General features: G+C 40.8%; 1 protein-coding gene across 1 annotated transcript; it reads right to left on the bottom strand.

Moving 5' to 3' along the window:
• Positions 1-9,610: 9,610 nt before the first annotated feature.
• CLEC3A (C-type lectin domain family 3 member A) lies at positions 9,611-17,269 on the bottom strand. The gene is made up of 3 exons (XM_006016429.1): positions 17,155-17,269; positions 14,170-14,250; positions 9,611-10,002 (listed from the first exon to the last, which is right to left on the bottom strand). Exons 1-3 carry the CDS (start codon positions 17,267-17,269, stop codon positions 9,611-9,613), a joined length of 588 nt encoding a protein of 195 aa, XP_006016491.1.
• Between the last annotated feature and the right edge of the window lie 1,189 nt (positions 17,270-18,458).

Genomic DNA, 18,458 nt, shown 5'->3' with positions numbered 1-18,458 from the left:
GGCAGCCCTGATGCTTGCTGCTGACTGGCGGGGAGGTAAAAACCATGCCATGTTTAAAACCGTGGTGTTTGCTTCCCTGCCAATCCGGAGGGAGCGGTGGGGCCACTCTGCCAATCAATGGTGGAGGGGAGGGGCATGCAGGGGAACATGAAATATTAAAGGAGATGCTGCATACCCCACTTCTGCTGTGTATTTGGTAGATCCCTATCAAATAGGACCTGCAGGGGTGGGCCATTATTTGAGCTGGGGGGGCCACTTAATGAATTTTGGTGAGCTGTTGAGGGCTGAGCAAGGGCAGCAGGGCAATGCCGATTGATCCTATCCAGCCTGCTGGCCACCTCCGGGAGCCTGAGGAGCCCCATGCTGCTCTGCTCTTTAACAGACAGGGTCAGGCCAGGCCTGAAAGAGAGATCTCTTTTATTCAGTATCTAACTGAAGAGCATTGCATGCTATTAGCCTGTGCATGGCAGAACAACTGCTTCTGATGAAACAGGTCATGACTGAACCTTTTAATGGCACAGTTCTCACAGAGATGGCATGATTGTATTAGGCCCGCTGAGATAGTTGGAAAGTACCAGAGGGACTGGCTTTAGCATTAGCATCCTGTCAAGAAGGCTGCTCAGGATTTGCTTTAAATATAGACATGATTGTAAAGGGAAACTTTTTAGGTTCATATGTTCCTTCGCAGCAGCTTGCTAGGTGAAGTTTATGGAAAAGATGAGATCAAATAATAGGACAAAGACCGCAAGTCTAGGTGGCCCGCAGGGTTAATGTAGTTAAGGCACACCAGTTTAAAAGCACAATATTACAACCATATGATCAACGGCCTTTGACTCCTCCCTAGCCCAAATGCCCACGTACTCAGTAACAACTGGGTTAACAAGAGAGGTTGGTTCAAGTCCTGAGTAAGACTCAGACTCACATTGCAACCCATAACTAGATGACTAAACAACCCTACCACCATCCCCTAGAAGAATGAAAGATAGAGGAAAAATAATGAAAAGTAGTGAGAGACCAGAGAGACGTAAGGTAGAAAAAGAGTCAGGTAAAGAAGGAGACATCAGTAAAAAAGGGAGGAGGGATGCAGAAAGAGAAGAAGAAACAAGGAAAGGCACAGAAAAATCTTGGAACAATACCAATATAGACAGAGCAAGGCATTCTGTGACATATTTGAGCATGAGAAAGGAAGGAAGAGACTCAAAGTGCCTAAATCCCATCTGCCCCTGGAGTTCCAGTGTAGCTAAAGCAGGCAGCTGGTGCAGCACTCGGATGCACAGCATCTGGGCTGCACACTACAGTGTCACTACCTTGCTTGTGCTCCTGGAGATCCTGTCTCTCTGCCTCTCTTTTCTGCAGCTGTAGGGCTACAACGGTCAACAGTACCACACTTTGTGGGCTAGGCTCCTCTTTGGACTTCTGAGAGGCCATTACTGCTCTTTTACAGAAGAAAAATTGAGGCTTCAACTGACTTGCTTAAAACTGCACAGGTCAGTGACCTGGGATCTGGGAGTGGCCTGCTCTAAGCACCAGTTCCTACTCAGGTAAAATGTCCTTTAAAAAATACATAGGAAAGTAGGAACAAAAAGGCAGGGGAAGAATGGCAACTAAATACTGGCTGGTGAGTGAAGGGCTAACTTCCTGCTGTTGTGGCTTGCAAGCTCCCTAGCAACATTTGTGTGAGATTATGACTGCTTTGCATGCTGCCCTAATAAGGACTATTTGCCCAATATGGTAACCTGCATTTTAGCTGGTTGAAATATTTGTAATTATTGGGTCATAAGAGTTTGGTGTGGGGGGCGTGAATCCTCTATATAAGGGACTACACACTGGGCCAGGAGGGTGAGTCTAGAGTTGAGCAAAGGTTGAGTCTTTCCCCAAGGTATAGCAAAGGCAGCAAAGGCTCTTGGGGAGGGACAGCTGTGTCCAGTCCATATGTGCAGTTGGAATACATATAATCCTGATGTCCCTGGCATAACTTTTCACTGCAGTCACCAGATGGTGTAATGGCCCAGGCCAGAAGCCAGGAGGTGCTAGAGCATGCCTCTCTGCTTAGCTGGAGCAAACAGCTTCGGCCAACGCTAGGCCAACCACCCTACATCCATCCAGGTTTATCTTAAATTGGTTTTGGCCAATTTGAAAGTGGTTTATGTGCACAGAACTTCTGTTGGGTTACAGATTTGAACCAGTCTGATCACTTATACTGGTTTATGTGGAGCTTCTGCCCTAGCCCGTTTGACTTCTGAGGGAGATATTGAAATGGATCTTTCCCTTCAAAGAAACACAAATATTTGAAAATATGTGTTTTTAGGTCAAATTAAACATCAAAATTGAAGTATTGTTTTGTTTCCTCTTCAGTCAAACACAACATTTTGTTCAGTATATCATTCAGAGATTTCTTTTTTAGCCTTTAAAGCTAAACTTGACTACAATTTGAAATGAAACATAATTCTAAATCAGATGGTTGAAATGCCTCAAATTTTGTTGCCAAAATTATTTCATGAATTTGACAAAGATTTGACAATGACCACTTTTCATTTTTAAGCAACTTAATTAGTACAACGGTCCCAAATATGTCCAGCCTGTGTTCCAGCATTCAGTTAGAAGAGGGAAAAGCAATATTTAGCAATTTAAGTGATATATTAAAAATGCATTTTTCTGCTATACCACTAGTTATCTGTGTTGCGGCTTTTTTCCAGGCCTTACTGAGTTTATTGTAAAGTACGGAACAATTGCATCCTTAAGGTGTGCTTGATGAAGTGCAACCCACTGGCTAACTCTTTTGAGCTCTTAGCTGTAATTAGGCAGTGATGGAGAACCAAGGTAGGCCTTTTAAACAGAAACGGCAAAAAAAAAGTGTGCAAGGCAGTAATAACATTAAGTGGCAAAGCAGAATTTGTGAGAAAGGTATCTACCGCCTGGGAGCTGTCTAGTCATCTTCACACCTACCTTTTGTGAGACACCCCCATGTCAGCACTGTCCTACCAAGGGCTCATGATGGCAATGGCATAAGATTGATCTCCCAGCAACCTGTGCAAAGGAGTCACACAATGACATCATTCATGATGGAAAATCATTGATGACCTCATTAGAGGAGGCTACTATTTCTTATATGATTTATGGTAGCCCTCTGGTGCTAGACACTTTACAACCATGTGCCAAGGGAAGGAACTAACAGAATCTATTGTTGAGGGAACGTGGTAGAAATAAAATTTGGGAGTGAGTCATTGGTAGGTGGCTGTGGAGGATTTTGTGTTGGAAATTATCAGTGAGACTAACCGCTGAGAAATCTGGGTAGGAGATGGATCTGTTTATAGTAAATAATATATATATATATATTAGTATTCTTTCCTAAGTATACCATTCTTAGGAAGGGTACAGAGTTTATATTGTTTTTCAGTAGCAGAGACCAAATTTTTATCTGTGTTTGTACAGCACTTGACACAGTGAAGTCTTGGTACATTGTGTTTTCTGGAGGTTGAGGCCAACAGCAGTAAAAATTATGAATTTATTTTGGGTGAGAATCTCTTTACATGACTGTCAGCATATTCAGGGAGTAGCAGTCCCATAGCTCATTTTTAAGTCTTCTAAGTATGTTCCCTGGATTGAGTCTCAAAGTTAGGTTTTGCCTTACTTTTGTTTTTAATCTATATTACATACTAACCAAACTTTTATGTTATGACATCAAAGCCAAAAAAAATCATTTGAGCAAACTGGTTAGTGCTATGTATACTTTTAGCTCATATGTGAAAAGCCTTCTGGTCTCTGCTAAGCAAAGGTAGACCTCTACTGGGTGAAAGAAATACTGACAGTCTTGTCTTCATTTGTGATAGAACCAACCATCTCCAGAGAAACAAAATGCTGGATCAGTTCACTTCATTTTTTAATAAAAACATTTTTATTTAAAAATAGTCTGTTTCTATACCCAAAGGTTTTCATGAAAAATTGTTAGTTTAATTTGTTTCCCCTCCACACTTTTTCCAGTAAAATTGGAAATAATTTAAATAATTAATTTTAATTTGCCCAAGATCACATTTTTGGTAAGCACAAATACTTCTGCAACTCTTTCTTTAATGTATATAATTTAAGAAGGATTTTTTTCTTGGGGGAAAAAACTATGAAGGGGTCTATTCCAAACATAAGTTTTAAGTTTTTAACCTCTTCTTTTGAAGACAAACCAGTAGCTAAATTTCCAAAAGCTCACTAAGTATCACTGTATTAAATGTTAAGACCAGAGAGTGTATAGAAGCTAATAGTTTGGCAGAAAGTGAAAGGAAACATCTAGTGTACTGAAATGTGTAGAATTTAATATTTATTCTTCCCATTTTCATTTTTATTTTATTATAAAAGCTCCATTCTTCCCTACCTTGATTTATCTTGGTCTTTTTATTTCACAAATTATCTAAGTGAAAGAAAATGCTAATTAATCTCTCACAATTAGTTACAGCTGAAGTTGGGGAGGCAGACTATTTAAGAGGTTAAAAAGCTGGCAAAACTGTTTTGTGCACAGTTATTTCCAGTGGCCTGTCTGGCCATGTAATCCTGCCTGTATATACAGGTCTATGTTTTCTGTCTTTGTAGTACATGAGCACTTGGGAAAAGAACTTTTCTTCAAAACATTGCTCCTTCTGTCTCTCTTCATGAAGGAATGGGTTTATGTCAGTTTTCTCAAACTTTGATTATTTCCAGGAGAGTCTGAACACTACTGCGCTATGTCAGCTCAGGGACTAGTTCAATGCTTTTCATGCTGCTTCCCAGTCTCTTGCCTCAAACACAAGAGCAGTAGTTGACATGTGAGCAGCCTGCTTCACTTACTGATCTGGGACAAAAGTCAAGTCCCAGCATCTGGACCGGCTAGAGCATTAGCACAGAGAGGCTAGAAACTTCCTACATTTTCTGTAATCAATGCCAGAATTGTTTCTCCATTAGGTATCTGCTGCCTGTCATCTGCTGCCAGATCACTCCACTTGCACACAGGACATGATCACATAAAGTGATTCAGAGGGAAACCAGGGCTGAGTAGCAGTTTGGGTTGAAGGAACTAGCGTGCCTTTGCTATGTTCTCAAGGTTCATTGGGTGAATCTGATATCTTTTATTAGACCAACTTAAGTAGTTGGAAAACATTTTTTAAGCAAGCTTTCAGGTTCAAAAAAAAAGCTTTGCTATGGTCTGGGACTCTTTATTCAAGCCAAGGGGCTACCCTGACTCCTGGAGGGAGAGGAGGAAAGATCTGCACCCAAGCCTGGTCTCTCCTGAGACAGAACTGTAGGTAATTGTGTGCAACTGGTGGTTAACGATGTCTGCTGGATGAGGGAGGATGCGTACAGGAGAACTCGGAGTACTAGACAATGTGTTAACACTATCTGAGCAATCAGCTGCTGGGGGTCTCCCATCACTGGTGTCTGGATCCACAAGTACCAGTGTCATGGACCCCCTCTGGGGAGCCATTCATGGATCAGAGTAAGAGGGTGGGAGGAACATTTTCTGTTATGGCTGGATTGCCTCAATCTTCCTTTCCCGTTCTCCACTGTGCCGGTTTCTCCTTTGTTCGCTCTGCAGTCTTCATTCCTAGTCATTTCTCTTCCCTTCCCAGCTTCTTTTTCCCCATCTTTTTTGCTTTTCTTGAACTGTAAAGGTATATATTTTGCAGGGCTCCTTAAGACCTTGAGTTATGTCCCCATACTAGGCATGTCTTCATGGACTATCAGTAAGGTACCTGTTTGTTTAACAGTGTGTACAATGACATCCAATGAGTTTGGAGTATGTCTTCCAGTGTTGTCCTTCATTCTGCTGTACATAGCCTCAAAAACTTGTTAGTACCTAAAGCAGAAGGAAGAAAACTGACAAGAAATAAATAATTCACCTTTGAAGCTGGTATATATCTGTGTTGCTATACTTGTAAATACATTTCCAAAATTATTTTGAATCTGACATTTGCATAGTGAACTTAATTAACTAGCCCAATGAGCCAGAGCTCAAGGCAATAACAAGCTATTGTAGACATTTAAATCACAATTAAAAGTCAGCAACAAAAGTCAACCGCATCTGATGAGCAAAATAGAGCCTGATAGCCTGTTGAAAAGGGTTGTTTTCCTTTGATAAAATCCCTCAGAAGATGAATAAAAAGGTGTCTGGTTTGGGCTTTATGACAGATTCATGAAGAGCTGAACAGATGACATTCACCTAGGGCAGCGATTCTCAACCAGGGTGCTGTGGTACCCTAGGGTGCCTTGAGATTCTTTCAAGGGTGCTACAGGGTGCCATGCAACGTTAGTACTGTTAGGTGTGCAAACATGCAAAGATATTTCACAAGATAAAGACAGAGATTTCAAATACAAATCCATAGGGCTGAAAATATTCTGACCTGTTTGGGTTTTTTTGCAATGGAAGAATTGCTCTATTATTTTTCCATAATCAAAAACAGAGTGAGAACTAAGAGCTGACATTTTTTAGGGGGACCTTGAGTCACACGAGGGTTTCCTTCAGTTGCAAAAGGTTGACAGCCACTGAACTGGGGAAATAGCTTTCTCATGGGTACAGGTGCAGTAGAAGTAATAGTAATGCTACCCTGCATCATCAAACAGTGTCTAAGAATATACTTGCTCCTGTCACTGGTCTGCTGCCCACATAACTTTCACCAGAAAAAGCAGGATGTTGATTGATAAGTCAAGACCCCATCACCCATCACTGCGAATGGAACCGAGCAGCTGTTTATTAGGGTCCAGCACCATTGCTCCATTGTTGAAGATGAGGAGAATAACTTATCTGCTTGAAGCTGCGAGGATAATTTTGTTAGATACAACAGAATTATTCAAACTGAAAACTGGCAAGAGAATGCATGTTAACTCCTGTTGGTCCTGTGGTAATTACCTTAGTAAAGGAGTAGATGCCATCAGGTAATTTCATATCTCCCCTGGAAGATCGCCCCACTAAACCTATAGGGCCCTTGTTACCTTACTGGAGCATGGGATTACTGGAAAAACTGACACATATTAAAAAGTCAATAGCATTTCTAGCAACACCTAATATTGTCTTTGGAGGTCTCCTGTCCTCATGCTGACCAGTCCTAATGGTGGGAGTGACTACAGAGGTATGTGGCTGCACAGACTATTTTCCATAAAGGTGCAGCTCTCCACCTAGACTTCCTATGGGCCCATGTGCAAATGGAGCCCTGAACATGACTATTTTAATTCTAGGTTAGATCTAAAACCAGAATGGGTCCATTTTGTATAGCTGACAGCAGTGCTGTAGCAAGGAAGGTTGGTGCTTGGGGAAAAGCCCACAGCAGCAGCCCGCCCTTGCCCTGCGCACATATCTGGGGGGCACATGCCCCCCCCCCATGCTTACCTAAGAGTGCAGCGGTAGGAGCCACCCTTCCCCAATCCCTGTACCCCCCCAAACGAGCCATTTACAGCTCCATCTTGGGCCCCATCCCAGCTGGGTAGCTCTTGTTGGCCTCCCTTAGCTTCAGTGCCCGGGGCGGTTGCCCCACTTTTCCCCTCCCCCTCCCCCCCTTGCTATGGCACTGGCCGATAGTGCTGAAATCTCATGAATGATTAAGCACCAGATGGTGGAAATGTAACAAGTGCAGCTGAATTTGTATGAAGACTTCAAATCTGAATCCTAAATTTGAATCCCAAACTAATTTCAAATTGAAAAAGCTTCTTCAGGCTTTCTTGTTTTAGCAAATAGTTAGTGAATGGCAGATTTCTATTCATTTCAGTATCCAATTCTTTTTTTTTTCCCACACAGGATGCATACATCATTTCTACAGAAAAAAAAATGCATATAAGCTTATATACTATATTTGAAATAGTGATTGTACGGGTTCTCAAAATAACAATACAATTAAATAGCACAATTAAGTACTAGCAATTACAGATATATTGCAGAATTCAAAGATTTATTGCACAATTAAATAAAGGAAAAGAAAGAGTTGACCTCCAAGCAGCAGTACATTTAAATAATTAATGCAAGTCCTATAATGCAAATCTGACAAATTACCCTTAACATAATACTAAAATAAGTGATATTCGCTTGATGCAAAGTAAAGCATTTGGTTGCCATTTTTTCTATAATTTAATTTCTGTAGTTTATAGGTTTTTTTGGAAGATTAAGAACAGCAAAAAACTGAAGTGATATTTCTTCTTCTGTGATTCAGTGAAGCTCCCTTGACTGTAGTGGAGCTATTCCAATTTTTACCCATGAAGATATCTACTTGTCCTTAAAGAGGCCCAACTTGAAGTATAGTATTTAAAGAGGGTCAGAGCTCCCCCTGGCTAATGAGGCTTATGGAGAAGTAGGGGGAACCCTCTGATGCAGGTCTCAGTGGAAGTAATTGGGAGAGGAGTGGGAAGGCATAAGGAAGACATGGTTCAGCTCACCCCTTATACCTGTCAGTGGAGGTGGCTACAAACAGATGTCACACTTGTCCCGGAAGAAAGCCTTTTGTTCCAGGCTTGTACATGTCCACTATCCCACTTCAAATCCTTCTCAAGTATGCCGGATAAAATCCACCAGTACATTTTCCCAGAATATTCTGTTGTATGCCTGTATGGCTATTGCAGCTTATTATAGGAACAAGCCTGTCAGACTGAGTTTTCTCTGGTCGCTTACCGGCAAAGGAACAGCAAGGGCAGCACATGTGCGGGACTATGCTGCAGCAATTTTAATTCGGATCAAATCCTGGGACAGTCAACCTGGGTCAAATGAGACATCTGTTTATAGCCTAAGGGAGTACATTGCCCACTATAAATCCCATCAACCTGGGAGAAGTAATGTTTCTCTCTGAAGTATGACACCTCTGTCTGTTCCTCCAAAGTGCTTCTGTGTGCCCTATATTGTTACATTTGACGCTTCAAAATGGGTAGGAGAATGTTCCAAATGGTACGTATTACATTTAATAATAATCGAACTATTAGGATTAGACTCAAATGTTTCTAGCTTGGCTGATGTCTCAGAATATCTACTGGGAATATTTCTTTCAGGAATATATCACTTACAACTCCATACTTTTTTGTATCACCTTCAGATTTGTTTGGTTTTTTTCCCTTTAGGTCAAAATCTTTGAACTCTTTGTTGGATTGGTTATGGTGAAATTCACCCTATGCAGAAGTTCACATTGTTAAAAAATCTACTTAAATTGTGGGACTTCAGTTGATCGTGAGACCTTATAGGTTGGCAAATTTCACCCTATGGGGTGTTCTGTGCATGGCACTTTCATTAATATTGACCAGCGTGCTGAAGTAAACACTCATTTATAGACATCTGAAGTGCAGGTCTGAGATGAATTTTCCCTTTAAGGCACTAGTAACAACGAACATCAAACTATGATAATATAATGCAATACAGCTTAAACCAGTGTTAGGTATATTCACTATGTGGCATATGCTAAAATTAGGTGGTGAGAGAACTCACTAAACGTGACATTTTGTAGCAAGAGAATGGAAAATAAATTAAGAGAGAAAATTCCCGCCTCTGAAAGAGGTGTATATATGGTGAGGAATTTCAACAAATATTTTCAGTTCACCACTGTCTAAGTGGGAAGGTCATTGCCAGGCAAAACTGCATATTAATGACTAAATAAGCTGGCATGGCCAGCTCTGAATGAAGTTATGGGATCAGAAATTCACAAATGTATCTTTTGGCAGTACGGCACACTTCACCTACCCACTTGCCTTGAGAGGGCTGGGAAAACAAGACACAGTTTTTACGCTTCCCACCATTGGGTTGAGCGCGGTCCCAGTTGAAATAGTGTAAAGCCATGCCATTGACATCAACAAATTTTCCTTCATTTACCATGTCAGTGACACCCAACCAGAACTCCGGCACCCCTGGAAGGCCTTTCTTGCCATAGTCTCGAAGAACATTGGTTTCTTCGTTATCTCTGGGGATAGCCAGCGTCCCTCCTTTGGCTATGCAGTCTTCATTGGCTTCGTGGAAATGCTTAGCACCTTCTGACACGAGGTAGCACTTCTTATGAACCTTCGTTCCACGAAGACAGACTGTGAACAGATTTGATTTGACATATTCAGTAAGAAACGAATAGCTTTAAAAAAGGTTGAGTCTTTAGGGAGAGATTTTCTAAAGTACCTATGGGATTTAGTCACATGTAGAGGCGTAAGAGCCAGGGACTGCACCCTGGGTGACAGCAGCAGGAAGAGCCAGTCCAGCTGTGGTAGCTGTGGCACCTGGGCTGGCAGCAGCTGCAGTTCACATGACTCCTCTAATTGGGCACCAGCTGGTGACCTGGCTGCCCACCGCTTATTATGCTGCTGGACATGAATCCCACTTAACACCCATGTGGCTTGTGACTGGAACTCTGTACGGTGCTTTAAAAAAATCTGACTTGTAGCTTATTTATAGGAAGGAACATTGAGCCCTCTATCCCAGTCCCGTCCAGTAACTTCATTTCCTCATGATTTCTTATTCTGTTATTTCAGAATGCTAAAAATGACCTTGGCCTGTTGTTTCTCTGTCTTACGACCGACTTTTATAAATAGTCCTTACCGCCACTTTTGCATATTTTGCCTCCCTTCCTCAGTTTCATAACTTATTCCGCAGTGAAATGGATGTTTGTATTGTTGGCAGATGAGGCTAAGACATCAAGAAGTGTATACTTGGCTTTGCACCAAAGTCTAGATCTAAAGGTCTTTTCATACTTAGGACATTTAAAGTGCCAAAGTAAAGCATTCTGCATTAACTAAGCCTACTTCCTAGCAAACAAGTATGGGACAGATGTTGCTGCAGTGCTGTTTACAGTGTCTTGCTTGTCTGAAAGATATTGATTTGAAATTCATCATTTTGGGACAGGTGACGAATAAATATTGCCACTGGCAGAAGAGCTTACAGAAGACATAAAACAATTACCTCTAGCTCTTCATTTCCAGGCAGTTCATTCCTTCAGCTAAATAAATCCCTTCCCTTCAGACTCCCATTTCAAGTGACCTAGAGTGAGTTAGGGCTATAGATGCCTTTTTCTAAAGGAGACAGTGCACACATTGTCATTAAAAGTCGACATTCTGTCCTCATTTACTAAACTGTTTGTTTTTGTCTGTACAACCCATGTGGTAACAGACCACAAGGAGAGCCAGCTTGTCCTTTGCAAAGCCTAGGTCTTCATTGGTTTCATCTAGCGGAACATATCAGGAATGTTTTAATGCCAAAAACAAATGCACTAGGATATACATTTGGCTTATAGCCTGCAATTCACCTTGAAGAGCAGTCATTATAGTTTCTTCAGCTTTACTCACATACGGAAGGGTTTGCTGGAATGAACTGTTAACCCTTGGTGAACTATCACTTCTCTTCTCCTGTAATGCAGACAATTACATGGAACTGAGGTGACTCCGATAAATGCTTCCAAAGAGCTTTCTTCCACTGTGCACAAAACTAGCCAAGACGAAGGTTTCCACTCAAAAAGTCTCAAAAACAAAGTCACCATTCAGTACCTCTGCACCAAAAATGCAAGATTACCTATGCAGATGTCTACGTCAGTCCCATAATTAGCAGCAATTCCAGTATTTCATGTTTATGTCCCAAAACCCAAGTTAATATATCCCTCTACTGCTTTTCACACAAATAATATTCACTTGCATTAAGACAAGGATTTCAAGAGGTAAGTTCATGTAAAGCCATATGTGGCAGTCCCACAACTCTCCTAAAGGCTCTGTTTTTCATAAGTGCTAAATGTTTTATTGCCTTGAATAGATGCCCTGCGGTCATGATGCTTTATGCATATTTTAGAAAGAGTTTCTTCTTTTGTGAAAAATATATGAGCATCTCCCATGTTTAACTCTTCTAAACTGTTGCAAATCCCTGAACGTTTTAAATTTGTGCTTGTTTTCTATGTCAGGATTTCCTAAGGTTCTGATCCAAAGACTCACAAATCCATCTACTTTAGCGACTTTGGATCAAGTCGTGTATTTGCAAGGCCAGCAGTATTTTCAATTAGAGTAATGAAATGAATCCATCAGTTGCATTTTATGTTCATCATTACTCATCATTTCATTCTTCAACTTCTTGAAGTGCTGAAGAACATCCTTCAAGTTTTTCACCCACTGCAACTAGGAAAGTTACAAGAGGCAAATGATACAATAATCCTTAACTTGTCTTTATAGGAGATCTTTCATCTGGAAAGATTGCCAAAAGACTTTAAAAACTATGTATCGATAGCCATACAGTTATCACTGAAATTTAGCCATCTTTGAAGTGGAAAGCCTCTATTGATAAAGGTCATTTAGCAACAGTGCACAATAGCATATGACAAAGAGAAACTAGGAGAAATAGTGCACTAATAAGTCTCGTTGTAATATGGAAATCTTGAGCATCCCTGTGAATTAAAACACTCAGCTCTTTTTAAAAGTGTTATGGGATTCTTAGCAACCATGTGTGATGAGAGCAAGACATGGATGACCTCTTTTTTGTCATATTTAGAACCCACTTGACCATTGTAGGTTCTACATATAAAACAAGGCAAAAATAGGTGTTGATGGTTGACTTCCTTTTGGCTTTGGTTTGAATTCTGAGCTGCTGAACATTTATTCTCTGGCTACTTGGAGAAGCAGGACAAGATTTACTTTCTGAACCAGAAAATTATTGCTTAGCACAGACTTCTATTTAGTTAGCTATAAATCATTCGCTCAAATCAACATTCCTATGACTATTTAAAAGGGAAATATGTTTTGTAAAACTAAAAACTAACTTTTGTAAGTTAGTTTGTGTAACTAGTTAGTTTGTGTAACAAACTAACTTCCTCAAATACCATTCTTCTTGTCAAAAAATGTTTCATCTCATGTCAGTGATGTCATTTCCAGTCCAATGTCCCCCCAACATGTGTAACTCCCAACTTTTTTAAGGGCAGCACAATAGAACCATTTCCTAACTGGATAGTTAATTACTCTCCTTATTTTGCAAATGTCCATCAGACTTTCTAAAACAGGGGTTCTCAATCCCTGGGCTGCAGCCCAGTGCCAGGCTGTGGTGGGTCGGTTGCCAGACCGGAAGTGGCCATGGACTGGCAAACCATGGCCTGCCAGAGCCGGGTGGAGAGGCTGTGGCTCCTTCTGCAGGGCCCGTGGCAGTGTAGGGTTTGCCCCCACCCTGCCTGGAGGTATCTTTACCTGTCTTCTGGCTGGAAATTCCAGCTGTGGTTGGCTGTGACTGCTTGGTTGCAGTTTGCCGGGCCATGGCCACTTCTGGACCGTGGCATAAAAACTTTGGGAACCCCTGTTCTAAAGCTTCTGTATATTCAATCAGGCCAACCCTCAACTATTGGTGATTGTTGCTTTGAAACTTGGTTTTATAGTAATATTAACATTTGAATTTAACAACTCGTACACTTCAAGAAATTTCTAGCCTCCTAACCTCTCTTACATAAGCTATAGATTCCCAGACTTTTCCATGCAATGATCCATCTTTTCAGACTTGTCCCCCCACTCCCAGTGTGATCTAAACTCTCTGCCCACTTAGCCATGTGAAAAGGGAAAGTTGTTCACGACCACTTGGCAGAAATTTCCTGACACTCTGTCCACATCCAAACCTCATCTATACCACCTCTACTAAGTGGAGTAAAGCTTCTGCCACCAACCAGCATCTAGCAAAAAGTATGTGTAGACACTCCCTCACCTTCTGCTGGGGGGCTGTGGTCCCTTCAGTGGTACATGAACGATATGCTCTGGTGGCAGAGCTGCTGAGTGGAGACACCTGGAGCTGCCAAAGATATACAGATGTGCACAGGCTCAGGTGGTTTACAGTAGTAGCCACTTTCTCTCAGCAGAACATCTGGTGGCAGTGTGTGCTCGCTATTAAGCAATATTTAGTCATAGCATTTCATTATTACATAAAGGCCATCATTATACTAATGCCATCAGTACGTGGCTACTGCAGTATTATCCTTGCAGAAATAATGTAGATCCTGGGAACCAGTCCTGCAGCATGCAAAAATTTGAATAGATTTAAATGGAAAAGAATTAAAGAGTTTGTCTCCACTCAAGTTTCGCTTTTATAGCTCCCAATTTATTCTTGGTGCTATCTTTTTCATTTCTTTGGAAAGCTCATAGTGGTAAGGAATCCTGCTTGTCAAGGAGGCAGAATGCCTCTTTAAAGATGTAGTATGTCAGGTGGTGGAAGGATGTTTTCTTGTAACAATGAGCCAATAAAACATGGTCTACCTGTCTGAAGCGCTTGCATTTCTTTCAGGGAATTTACTTCTCGCCACAGCTTGTCAATCTGAGTCTTCAGATCATCCTTTTCTTAAATAAGCAAACAAAGAAGCAAACTAATAAAAATACAATAACATACATCGACATACATCCAAGAATGTCTCCAAGTCAGAACTGCCTTTTGTGGAGATAAATATGTCAGTAGTAATTACAATATTGATGAAATCACTCCCTGCCCTCCCCCAGGTGAAAAAAGTCCAGAGTTTTTCAGAGACAATCAAAATACAACAGAATTAAATAACAATTAATTCCCTGTCATAGACATGCAATATCTAAACCAATGTAATTGTAATGAATACAAACTACATAAAATCCTTACCCAGGGTCCAGTTCTGTTTTAAGTGACAACTATGGACATTTTTCCAAAGAAGTCAGTGGGATTATAGCAATGTGATAATGGAGCAGAACCACAAACGTTCATGAACCATGCAATTGCATAAATAACTGATTTTAGTAACTGCATTTGATAAAACTAGCTTACCAGGGCAAAGTTTAGCACTATGGTAGGCTGCTGAAGTATAAATTCAAAGTCTAAAGTAGGGATCAGTCATTATTTTTGAAGACATGCAGAAGGCCTTTGTTTGTGCCCCTATATAAAAAGATATTTACTCATGAGGATTTGATGATGGAGTTGAGAATTCGGTTCAATTGATTTTTGCTTTTTAAGACTGGGCTTCTAATGATAATTTTGGAGCCTGTTTCATACACTTAGCAAAAGAACTTCAAGCAAAGCCCAGACCCACTTTTTGGTACCCTGTATTAGGTGCCTGAATTGGAAAATGTTAGTTTATTATTACTGTTACTGCTGTGGCTGATTCAAGCAATTTGCAATGAATACTGTAAACATGCTAATTAACAGGAAAAGTACATAAATTAGTAGTGGGCTCCTGGGGTGCAATTAAACAAACAATTATGCAGGTGTTCTTTGCTCTGAATCCTTTATGAACAAAAATTTTATTGTGTGGGTTTCTAAGAGAAAATCTTCAGACCTTGTGCCTGGTTTATTAACCTGTGGGCAAAAGTAGGATAACCTAGATATTAGGGCTGATACGCCGGCCCCATTGAAGTAAGTGGCAAACCTCCTATTGACCCCTGTGGAATAGGGGTGGCTCTAAGGTGAAGAGGCACGCTACCTTCTAATTTTCCTAAATGCTGGCTTAATTAGAGAATCTCTGGGCCTCATATGAGAAAAGTATGACCTGGCCTTTCATCCCCCAATTTAATCACAGCTTTCAATGTGAGCACGTTTTAGTAGCTGCCTGAAAAAAATGTGGATCACAGGTAACTATTGGTCGCTGATCATCTGTATGCCAGTTTATAATAGAGTCCAGAATTTGCACATTCAGTTCTGCACCAACTCCTCAATGTGCATGTGCACGGAGTTTAAATACGGGCAGGAGAAGCATACTGTTTATTTACAGAAATGTTGATCATATGAACATAGCAAATTAAAACAAAACCTGCCGTAGGACAATAAGTAACCATTTTGTTGCGCTTCAAACACCACCAACAAAATGGTGGCAGAGAAAAAATCTTGCACATCCCACACAGCAGCTTCACCTTAGTGTCTCTTGTTCCATTTTTTTTCAGTTAATAACTAAGGTTTGGGGGTAAAGAACAAAAGAAAACATCAACAACAAAAATAAGGAACAGAGGAGAAAAAAGTGAGTTTATGTTGAACTAAAAAATGATGTATAAGAGATTTGAATATTAAACCTAGCGGGAAAAAGCAGGTATGTTTTCATACGTGGTAGAAAAATGCCATTGTTTTACAGTAAAATTCATGGAATCAAAAAACTCTTATGGAACTCAAAAGAAAGGGGATAGATACATTTACTAGACAGGGAAATACATATGCAAATACTCCTTAGTTTAAGAATCGAGAGACCACGCTATGAAATGGCCTTAGAAAGCTACTGACTCATCACTGACTAGTGGTTAAGTACTCACCAACTATGCAGCGTACACTGTGCTTAAAAAAAAATGGAAGTAAGAGTTTAAATCTAATTGATGAACAATATTCAAGAGGGTTATCTAAGTCCTCCTTTGGGGCATTTACTCTGTGCTTCTTCTCCACTAGTTCTTTTTTATTTGCACCATTTTATAGCATTTGATAACCAGGCAAAATACTATTCTACAACTCTCTCTCAAATATTCTCACCAAAAATGCAAAAAACTCTCTAGCATTGGATTATTGTTGGAATATATTATATCTTAGAGGCTTATTATTTTATTCTGCTTGTTTAGACTAGATGAACATGATACAGGAGACCCTTTCCATTCGCGGGGGATACGTTCTTGAGATCCCCGCAAATGGCAAGATCTGCAAATACAGCACTGCGTTCATGAATGCTGTCTGTGCTCGTGAAAACAGTGCCCCCAGTGGCTGGGGGAGAGGGCATAGCTGCGCTGGCAGCAGTGGGACCCAGCGGTGGCAAGCACTAAGCTCCCGAGGAGCTCCTGTAAGTGTATTTAAGATGCGGGTTCAGCATTTGTGAATATTTGAAACTGTGAAAATATTTAAAACTGGGAATGCGGAGCCTGCGAATAGCGAGGGTTTCCTGTACATGATTCTTCCTAGCATTATCCATCATAACTAAATATGAGAGACCAAAGTTAAACCCTCAGTTAAATCTATGTATCCTAAATAATTTCAGTGGGATATAATAGGCACAATTGAGAGCGCAGTGTCTGTCCCTATGCACCTGTACCAATTTGCAAATCCAGTCTGACATATCAGACTCTGCTTGTAACCTAAATAATGTATATAAAGTCCTTTCTCTCGATGGGATAAACACAGGCAAAGATTTCCTTTGTTAATAAGTATTTACATACTACTAATTTCTGATTAATCAAATAGTGTGCAAGCACACTATAAAACCCCAGGTATAAAAACCCCCAGGTATACACTCTCCCCAGAATAAAACGGATTACCTTTCACTCGACGTTTACTGTGCTTTCTGGTTTTGAATCTGGAGGGCTGACCAGTCGTCTGATCCAGCAGTAGTATGGTAATGAGCAGAAAAATTATAAGTCCCGTTTGTGCCATGTCTCTTCTATAAAAACTAATACAAACCTTCAAGAGAGTCTCTACAGCAGTTAAGAGAGCAAATCATATGGCCACAACTCACTGTGAACTGACTGAGGTTAGCTTTAAGAAACTGTAGTGATAGACTTGGCTGTGCTCCTTGCTTACGAAATGTGTTGAATACCTCAGCTGGCTCCAACATAAGGTAACCCCTTGTTTCGATTCCTCATCTGAGATTCTGATTTCCTGGTTGGTTTCAAATGAGCTTTTTCAGGGATCATTTCAGAACCGAACGTTTTGTTGGGGGTTTTTTTGCTCTTAGTGAACTCATTTGATTGTTTTAGGAATAATATTTTAAAGCAAATGGATGGTCAAATAATGTTAAGCCATGCATCACCCCTTTCAAAGATGTCCTTCTGTGGCATCATTCAGCAGGGTCTCAATGCAGCTTCTTCCAAATGGGTCTGACCCCAGCCACTTAAAACGGAGAATGGTCATGATCCTGCTTTCATTGATGACTGTAATTTTTGCCACTGAGTTCAAAGGCAGAAGGCCTGGGATCTGGAATGATCTGCCTAAGGTTACACTTTATATTAGTTGGATCTTTATAAATCGTTTAGAAAGGGCTAAAAGAGGACTAATAGACTTTACGAGCACATTACAGATGTTAACGGAAAGATGCTAGTTTGATGTAAAGCAGGCTGTGGAACTAAAACTCCCCATGCAAAAAGCTCTGCTTTTTTGAATCACTGCAATGGATGACACCTGTGCGCATGACCAAAATGTGATTATGCATCTCTCTTGAGTTAGGTTTCTCCTTCAATGGTCTTGGCAATGTCCATGAGGCAGCTCTCAGAGACCATAAAAACTAAGGAGGCGGTAGTCATGGGGGACCTAAACTACCCAGACATCTGCTGGGAGACACAGACAGCAAAGTCCCACCATTCACGCACGTTCCTATCCTGCGTACAGGACCTCCACCTGATGCAGGAGGTACACGGTCCCACTAGGGGGAATGCCTTACTGGACCTGGTATTGGCAACAGGGGATGATATGGTAGGGGACCTACAGACTGGTAGTCACCTTGGACAGTGATCACCAAATAATAGAATTCACCATAAGACGCTGAGTGGGTAAGGTAACTAGTAGGGTGAAAGTGCTAGACTTTAGGAAAGCTGATTTCAATGAACTCAGGCGATTAGTCAAGGAC

Source organism: Alligator sinensis, unplaced genomic scaffold, assembly GCF_000455745.1.
Source record: "Alligator sinensis unplaced genomic scaffold, ASM45574v1 scaffold349_1, whole genome shotgun sequence".
NCBI lineage: Eukaryota > Metazoa > Chordata > Crocodylia > Alligatoridae > Alligator > Alligator sinensis.
Note: the sequence above shows the minus strand (reverse complement) of the source record. Positions and strands in the feature narration are given on the sequence as shown.

What these genes read in the sequence shown, in the direction of transcription:
- CLEC3A (XM_006016429.1), bottom strand. Translation starts at nt 17,269, where the DNA reads ATGGCACAAACGGGACTTATAATTTTTCTGCTCATTACCATACTACTG. An exon ending in CAGTAAACGTCGAGTGAAAG is followed by an intron (nt 14,251 to 17,154) that starts GTAATCCGTTTT and finishes TGCTTATTTAAG; the next exon opens with AAAAGGATGATCTGAAGACT. An exon ending in AATGCAAGCGCTTCAGACAG is followed by an intron (nt 10,003 to 14,169) that starts GTAGACCATGTT and finishes ATCTGTTCACAG; the next exon opens with TCTGTCTTCGTGGAACGAAG.